We start from the raw sequence: 9,062 nt of genomic DNA on the forward strand, positions 1-9,062 counted from the left end.
CACAGACAGCCACACATGAGTTCACCAGCTCACATTTATTCACAGACAGAGGGACAGGGACAGACCTTTGCTCACAGGAACGCCCTGCAGGCTGTTCCTAAGAGGTTTATAGTGTCCAGTGTGTGTCACGGCCTGGCCAGCTATGCCACCTGCCCGCCTCCCTCTGGCCTAGCCTCCTCCGCCTCCTATTCCAAGTCCTCCTGCCTGAAGACACACATTGGGGTGGCACCGGGGTCTGGGGAGGGTGAGGGGTAGGGTCAGCTTGGGGCCTCCGCTCCTAGGGCCAGAGCTCAAAGGGGGTCGACACAAGGGGTCCTCTCCTTCCACTGCAAACCGGGGGCTCCCATGGAGGGCGGAGGGGCTGCGTGGGTCAGGAGGCCAGGCTCCCCAAGCCACGCAGGTGGGCTTTGCTGTCCACCTCATCCTCCTCCATCTTGAAGGCTGAATGGTCTTGGCTGTCGAAGCAGGAGGCGCTGAGGAAGACTGGGGGTGGTTCTAGGGACTGGGGTAGGGTCCCTGGGGAGGGCGGCTCCTCCTTGATGTGTGCAACCGGCAGCGGGACCCCCTCAGCCTCCTGCTCAGGTGGCAGCGACTGTGCGGCCTGGGCCTGCAGGGCCTGCAATGCGGCCACCCTCTCCAGCTCCAGCTCAGCTCGGTGGCACCGCTGGTGGCGCAGGAGGCTGTAGGCGCGTGAGAAGCGCCGTGGGCACCGAGGACAGAGGTGCGGGGCTGGGCCGCCTGCGTGCACCTGTGCGTGGCGTGCCAGGTCGGCCAGGCGCTTGAACTCGCGCTGGCAGCGCACGCACTGGAAGGGGCGCGCGCCTGAGTGGGTGACGCCATGCTGGCGCAGGTGTGCGCGGCGCCGGAAGCCCTTGCCGCACTCGGGGCACCAAAAGCGGGGTTCGCCAGCCGAGGGCCGCGCGGGGCCGGCATCGCCCCCATTCTCGCCGCTTCCGTCTCCCCCTTCGGCGGTGCCTTCGCCGCCCTCGGGCCCTCGCCCTGAGTTCCGGCCACCCGTGGTTCTGTCGTCCTTCTTGGGCATCGGCACCAGCAGGCTGAGCGGGCCGTGCACGCGGCGGTGCTGGCGGAGGTAGGAGGCCAGGCGGAAGGCCAGGCCGCAGTCTGGGCACACGAACGGGCGGTCGGTGGAGTGGACCAGCCGGTGGCGCGACAGCGACCAGGGCCTGGCAAAGGCCTTGAGGCAGATGGTGCACTGGTGTCGCTTGGGGCGAGGCGGCGGCCCACCCTCGCCCTCTTGCTCGCCCTCAGGGCGCAGACATGGGTGCGCCTTGAGCTCGCCCTTGGTGGGGAAGGCCTCGCGGCAGCGCAGGCACAACAGCGTCCAGTCGGCCTGCAGCAATACCTGCTTCTCCTCCTGGCGCCCGGCGGCCAGCGCCAGCTCGGCGCGCAGCTCGGCCGCCCCAGCCTCGGCCGCCCCGGGCTCCAGCATGCAGGGCTCAGCGCTGGGGGGCGCGGCCGGCGCGGGCTCCCCCTCGGCCCACGGCTCCCCCTCCGCGCCCGCCGCGGGCTGCTCGGCGCCCCCCTCGCCCTCCTCCTCCTTGGCCGCGCGCTCCGTGGCCAGCTCCACCTCGCCGCCAGCGTGCTCCTGCGCCAGGTGACGACGCAGCTGTGCGGGCTCGGGGAAGGTGCGCGGGCAGGCGGCGCAGCGCAGAGGGGGCTGCGGCCCATGGCCCCGCAGGTGGCGCGACAGGTGCGCGGGCCGCCGGAAGGCCTTGGGGCACAGCGGGCACGCGTGCGGGCGCAGCCCCGAGTGGCTCAGCCGGTGCCTCGAGAGGTAGTAAGGGAAGCGGAAGAGGCGGCCGCACGTGGGGCATGGCAGGGGCGCGCGCGGGGCTCCGGTGCCCCCGCGACCCCGGCCCCGACCCCGGCCTCGGCCCCGGCCCCGGCCCCGGCCCCGGCCGCGGTGAGGAGGGCTGCCCTGCGCCGGCGGAGGGGGCTGCGGATCCATCCTGCGGAGAGAGATGCGGGGCCTGGGGGCGGGGAGGCGGTGGACGGGGAGGTCAGGGCAAGGCAGAGGTGCAGAGAAATCAGAGAGAAGGAGGTGGAGGAGGAGAGAGGAAGAGAAGATGCAGGACACAGATAGGTGGCGATGGAGAGACAGCGAGGGAAACAGGAGACAGCGAAGAGGAGGAAGGGGAGCGCGGGATTGGGGGTCCAGGGTGGTGCAGAGGTCAGAGCGTGGGAGGTGGAGGTGGAGACCAGCAAGACACACAGGACAGACACAGGAGGAGACACAGGAAGACAGGGTCAGACGTCTGTTTTTGCTCCAGGGACCCTGGGCTAAAAGTTTGGGGTGGGCCAGGGAAACCAACCCCAGGGCCCTAAATGGAGGGGTGGGGATTCAAAGTCTGGTCCACCTGGAAATGCAGAAGGAGTGCCACGAACAGAGGGGACAGGAGTCCAAGGAGACAGAAAATCCAAAGCCAGTCCTAGACCCAACACCTCTGCCTAATGGAAGAGGCTGGGTCCGGACCCCAGGTCTAGGGGAGGAGGCCAGGCTTGGACCCAGTGTCTGACAGAGGACAGCTGGGTCTGAACCTCGGGTCTGAAGGAGGGGGCAGGACCTGCACCCGGGTCTGATGCAGGAGGCAGAACCTGGATCAGGGTCTGAGGAAGGGGGCTGGGCCTGAACCTGGGTCTGAGGGAGGGGGCCCGGCCTGGAGGGGTGGCTGGAGTGGACGTGTGCTGTTGGGACCGAGGCTTCTTGTCCAGTGGAAGAGAGCTACACTGGGGTCCGTGCCAGGCCCGGGGACCTCCACCAAGCTGCAGCCGCCTTCTGCAGCCAGAGGGGGGTGGAGGCCTGGAAGGGCCTGGCCAGGGTGCTGGGCCTGGGTCCCCGTCCCTGCAATCCGCTGTTCCCGGTGCAGTTCCTGCAGCAGCTGGATCTACAGAGCTGGGCCCGGGCGGGCAGGGGTCCCCTCCTGCTCGGGGTCCCTCTTACCTGTGCCTCCTGCTCCTTTCTTCCTCCGGGGCCGGACGCGCGGAGCTGCTGGAGGGAGGGGGCCGCGGGAGGGGCGGGGAGGAGGTTGGGCCGGTGTCACTGCCTAAGCCTTCCCCCCGGAAACGCAGCCTGCAGCCAAGCCGGGCACTGAGGAGAACGGCTGGGAAGCCGGAAGCGGGAACCGGGCGGGCGGGGCGGCGCTGTCCAGACGGGCGAGGCGTAGCCGGGAGCCAGGTCCAGCCCCCACCGGCCCGGCAAATGCACGCATTCATTCGCCCGCACTGACTGAGTCCTGCCGGTGCCAGGCCCTGCGCAGGACCCGGCGGCTGGTGGGGGTGGGAGGAGAATCGGGGGTTGAGACCAGTGTCGGAACCTGCCTCTGGCCTTTCCTAGGCTGCCAGGACAAGTGACCTTCCCTGCCCGTGCTTCAGTTTCCCCTCTGATAAACCTCTGCATTTCTAACCCATCCCAGTGGCTGGCGTTTAGTAAGCACCTACTATGGGGTATCTCTGTCCTTGGTGCTGGAGTCCTAGTGCAGACTCAGGCTTTCAGGGCCCCTGGGGCAGGCAGATAGCCTCAGATCAGCCTCTAGAAAATGGGTGCTGTGGAGAGTGGGGAGCAGGAGGTGCGGAGCTGAGCTTACGCTGAGGGTGCGGGCTCTCTAGCCTCCCCCTTGGGGCCACTATGTTTTGGCAGAAACTTGCAGGATGCAGCCAGCATGGCCCATCCCCAAGGCCCCTGCGGAGCGGGAGGCTGCCTGCAGGCCCATCTGCCCTTGTTCTGTTCCATGCCATGCATTGTTGGCACAGTGTGGCAGACAGTCCCGCCCTGGGCATCCAGGAGGAGTGTTGCCAGGCACGGCCTCGCAGGTCAGCAGTTCCAGGCATTTCTTCTCCAGGTTGCTCGTGCCTGTGTCTCACGGCACTGCACACCACTGGGAACAATCTCAGTCCCAGTCAGGGCCAGACTTTTGTGTATTTCACAAAATACACAATACAGTGCTGAGTCACAACTGATCCTCCTGGTGGAAGGAGAATGAAGATTGCTGTGAAATACACAAAAGTCCCCAGGCAATAATGGGAGAGGGGACAGCGGGAAAGGGGACAGCCCATGTCTGCTGCCCTCACTGAGTGGCAGACGGTGCTGAGCAACTGCAAGACAGAGGGGGCTGGCAGCAGGGTCTGAGCCCAGGCCCAGGCCTCGATGCCCTCTGTCCATGTCATGCTGGGGCTAGAGCCAGAAGCCTTTGCACCGAGCTACAGCCTCAGCTGTCCTTAGTTTTTTTGTCTTTTTGAGACAGGGTCTCACTATGCAGGTCAGGTTGGTCTTGAGCTCACATTGTAGCCCAGGCTGGTCTCAAAATTACAACACTTTCCTGCCTCAGCCTCCTGAGTGCTGGGATTACAGGTGTGTGCCCTCCGCTCAGCTGGGTACGTGTTTTAACTGCTTAAAATGGGTAAAATATACATGACAATTTATAATTTTAATCATTTTTTGGTGCCAAACCTGGGAATGATAATTTTAATCATTTTAAAAGAGTACAGTTAAGCGACATTGAGCAAGTTTTGACATTGTGTGGCCACACCCACTGGCTGGTTCCAGAACTTTCCATCAGCCCGTTACCCTGTACCCACTAATCAGTCATTCCCTATTCCATAGTCCCTCCCCTGCCCCAGCAACCAGTAATCTTTTGTAGGGTTTGTTTTTGTTTTTGTTTGGTACCAGGGATCAAACTTGCAACCTGGAGGTTGCCAGGCAGGCGCTTGTGCTGCTGAGCTAAATCCCTGGCCCTGGAAACCAGTAATCTGCTTTGTGCTTCTGTGTATTTGTCGGTTTGTGGACATTTCAGACAAATGACCTCAGAGGGCACGTGCTGTTTTGTGACTAGCTGTTCTCACTTAATATAAAGTTTTTATTTGTTATTATTGTTATTTTGGTTGAGACAGATCAGGCTGGCTTTGAATTCATTACATAGCCCAGACTGGCCTCGAATCTCTGATGCTCCTCCTGCCTCAGCCACCCAAGTGCTGGTTGATGACAATTATGTGCCCCCACACTTGGCCCAGGATACTGTTTTTTTTTTTTTCCATAGACAGTCTACAGAGACAGGATACTGTTTTTAAGGTCCATCCATTTGTAGCTTGTATTAGTACTTGATTATGGCTGACTGAATTCTGCTGTGCAGTAAAATACATTGGAGTATGACATTTGGGTCATTTCTTTTAGCTAAGTTATGTGATTCTGAACATTCAAATAAACATTTTTGCTTCCACAGTTGTTTTGAGTTCTTTGGGGTCTATACCTGGGGGTGTGTGCATTGTATCCTTTTATTTGGGAGGCTGGAAACTAGTTCTTTAAAGAAATAAATTCAGGCCCAGTGTGGTAGTGCACAACTGTAGCCCCAGCACTTGGGAGGCTGAGGCAGGAGGACCAATGTAACTTTGAGTCCAGCCTGGGCTGCAAAGTGAGTTCAAGGCCAGCCTGACTGCACTTTGGGACCTTGTCTAAAAAAAAAAGAATTGAAAAATAAAATTGATTGGAAAGAAAATTGCAAGCACAGAGAACAACCAGGGGGTTGTGACTTGAGGGGCCTGGGGCCTTGGATGGGGTCCCAGGGGCAGCAGGGTGGCAGAGAGAGGTGGAGCCTAGCACTGGGGGCAGGGCCGAGTGGCCAGAGTCGCCCTCAGTGTGCCACACTGTGCTTCTGCAAACACACATCGGGCCACTGTCCCGGCAGGAGTTTCCCACCGTGGGGCTTATTTAAGAGGGCTCCAAAGTGTGTGTGTGAGTGTGTGTGGGGGAAAGTGTGCTTGGCCTGAAGATGGGGGGAAAGGTGCAAAATGAGGAGGTGGGTGCTGTGGGACTGAGGAGGGGGTCTGGAGGGGTCTCCATGGTCCTCGGGTCTGCAGCACCATGGACAGGCGTGGCTCGTGAGGGTGCTCACGGCAAAGCCCTGTGGCCCGGAGCACACTAAGGCAGCAGCCACTGTGAAGACAGAGGCAGGGAGCACCCTGCTCCTCAGAGGATGCTGTGTGTTCTTTCCTAGCCCTCACCCATTCCCCCAACAAAGACCTTCAAAGACCAGGAACATTGGCAGATTCAGGTGCACTGGCCATGGCACTCCCAAGAATCAACTAGATCAGAGAGCAAAAGCTGGAGGTAGGGGCTGGGGATTTAGCTCAGTGGCACAAGTGCCTGCCTTGCAAGTGCAGGGTTGTGAGTTCAATCGCCGGTACCAATTTTTAAAAAGCCAGACTTACTGGCTTGAAAAAAAAATTTGGGGCTCATCAGAAGCATGATTTATAGCCAGCTGTGGTATACATTCCTGTAATCCTAGTACTTGGGAGGCCGAGGTAGGAGGATCACCCTGAGTTAAAGGCCAGCTTGAGCTACATAGTAGAGACCTGTTGTGTTTTTTTAAAAATGGAAACAAGTAAACAAAAAGCATGAATCATGTTTTCTTCTGATGGAGCCAGGGAGTTAAAAGCAAAATGGCTTCACTTGTGCCCACAGGAGCCGGGGAGTGACTACAGGCAGGAAGCTTGGCATTGTCTCTGCTTTCCTTCATTCTGTGTCTGTTTCCCTGCTTGGCCCTGCTCACAAGGCTTAGTCAGGTGCAGTTTCCCTAACCTGCAGCATGCCCCTTTCAGACTGGGGACACCAAGGTAAGAGATTCTGGGGAGCTGGGTGTGCTGTAATCCTAGCACTCGGGAGGCTGAGGTGGGAGGATCACATGAATTCAAGGCCAGGATAGGCCACAAAGTGAGCTCAAGGCCAGCCTGAACTGCATAGTGACACCCTGTCTCAAACAAACAAAAAAGATTCGCGGGACACCCGGGTGCCAGCCTTTAGCCCCAGAATGGGCCCCCAGAAGTCCTCAGCCATGGCTCTAAGCTCAACCCCTTGGGTTCCAGTGGAGCCTTGCAGACCTGAACTGTGCCTACACAGAAGCAGTTGCCCGGTACTGAGCTGCCCTCTGGGCCTGAGGGCTCCTCTGGGACTGAGCCTAGGGCTGTCCTCCTCCATGAGACCTGCACCCCAGCTGGGCTGAGGCCTCCTCCCCATCCTGCTAACCGCCCAGCCCTGCCTCCAAGCCAGCCTCCGGCTCCCAAAGGGATTTTCAGGGAAAGTCTCTTGTGACAAAAGTCAAGAATGCACAGTGAAGTCTCCATCTCCTCTCTTGAGGGAGCACGTGGGCCCTGTCAGGGCCACCCCAGGAGAGGTCCTGGGTCCTGCCCTGCTCTCTCAGTGGGGTGAAATGGTACAAGGGCTGAGGCTATGTCGAGGAGGGTGAAAGGGAGGGCAGCGGAAGCGTCAGGCCCAGTCCTGCCGTTGCTATGGCAACCCTGGCACCTTTCCAGGCACCCACTTGGGGCTGAGCGGCTCCTATAGGCTCCAGGGTGGGTGGGTCTCTGGTCTAGAGGCGGGGCCTGTAACTGAGGGGCGGGCCTATTTATCGGAAGGCACCAAAGGCGAAAAGAGCTTAGAGTTAGTCTGGGCGGTCCTTGGCGGAGTAGAGAGGGTGTCTCTAAGGTCCCGGGTGCCCCTGCGGCTGGCTTTGTTCCCAAAGGGTGGAGCCTGTTCAAACTGGAAATTGTGACTGTCTGGGTGCCTTCCTTGCGGAATACACTCTTACCTGTCTTTGCCTCTGATTGTCTCCTTTCTTATTATTATTGGTACTGGGTTTGAACTCAGTACTTTTGCACTGAGCTAGGTTCTTGGCCCTTTTGATTTTGAAACAGGGTCTTGCTAAATTGCCCAGGCTGGGTTTGAGCGTCTAATCCTCCTGCCTCAGTTTCTTAGAGTGCTGGATTTCCAGGTCTGCACCACCACACTCAGCTCCCTCTTTAATTTTTTTTTCTTGAGAAATGTGAGACTGTACTGGGGATTTAGCTCAGCGGCACAAGCGCTTGCCTGGCAAGTGCAAGGTCATAAGTTTGATCCCCAGTACAAAAAAAGAAAGAAAGAAAAAGAAAGGTGAGACTCATGAAGTGCACAATACAAATTGAAAAGTCACTGTAAAATGACCTCCAGGTTAAGAAATATGACGCCGGGAGTTTAGCTCAGTGGCATAAGTGCCTTCTTGGCAAATATGAGGTCATGAGTTTGATCCCCAGCACACACACACACACACACACACACACACACACACACACACACACGATGCCCCCTGCTCTCCTGCAGTCAGCTTTACTGATGTCTGCGAGGGAACTGTCCAGCCCACTCTTTGTGCTTCCAAGAAGTTTGTTGCTGTTTCTCTGCAGGCCTTTTCCTGCCCACAGTGCACCCTACGCAATGCACCATTTCAGTTCCACTTGCCCTCAAAGGGCCTGGCCTTCTCATGCCTGGGCTTCCCATGCGTGCGTGGCTTCTCCATGATTCCACTCTGGCACCTGCAGACAGTCGCCTCACGCTCATGTACTTGCACTGGTCCGCATCCTCACAGCGGAGTGCACACCTGTCATCCCAGCACTCCGAAGGCCGAGGCAGAAGGATCACCATGAGTTCAAGGCCAGCCTAGGTTACGGAATGGGTTCCTGTCTCAAATGCACAGCAAGACCTACTCTCAAGCACAAAGCAGCCCAAGGCATATCCTAACACACCTCCATTACCACTGGCTGTGTGTGTGCACATGCACCCATGGTGTGGGATGGAGCCTCCCCCTCATCTACCAGGAGTCTGCATTGCTCCACGGTCTGCCCTGGCAGTGACCCTGCAGCGGGGCTGGGCTTTCTCTGTCTCTGACCTCAGAGCAAGATCTGGTTTACTTGGCATCTTAAATTGACAAAGCTGAGGAGCAGCTCTTTGGGGCTCAGATCAGCGCTGCTTCCAAAGAGACCACCTGACCACCCCCCACCTAAGGTGGCAGGGCCCAATCACCTTCCCAACGTGCACCACCTTTCCCTGCCTTCTGAAAAATCGTGTCTGGCTGAAACTGTCCTTTTCAGGGTGCTTTGATTCCTCTAGAATATAAATTCCAGAATCATTGGGGTCATTGTCTATGAGATGTGATAAAAAACGTGGCGTGAATCTCCATAAATACACACACACTCCCCCCCTTCCCTATCACTTTCTGGAACAGCTCTGCTGTCCTCCTTCG

General features: G+C 58.5%; 1 protein-coding gene across 1 annotated transcript; it reads right to left on the reverse strand.

The window, feature by feature from the left end:
• Positions 1-20: 20 nt before the first annotated feature.
• Positions 21-3,119, reverse strand: Znf579 (zinc finger protein 579). Its single transcript, XM_004999791.4, has 2 exons — positions 2,963-3,119; positions 21-1,991 (listed from the first exon to the last, which is right to left on the reverse strand). The coding sequence occupies exon 2, from the start codon at positions 1,967-1,969 to the stop codon at positions 371-373; it is 1,599 nt and encodes a 532-aa protein (XP_004999848.2). The 5' UTR covers positions 1,970-1,991; positions 2,963-3,119; the 3' UTR covers positions 21-370.
• Positions 3,120-9,062: the final 5,943 nt, after the last annotated feature.

This window comes from Cavia porcellus, unplaced genomic scaffold (genome assembly GCF_034190915.1).
Source record: "Cavia porcellus strain 051 isolate PalLab524CR breed Dunkin Hartley unplaced genomic scaffold, mCavPor4.1 scaffold_7, whole genome shotgun sequence".
Classification (NCBI taxonomy): Eukaryota; Metazoa; Chordata; class Mammalia; order Rodentia; family Caviidae; genus Cavia; species Cavia porcellus.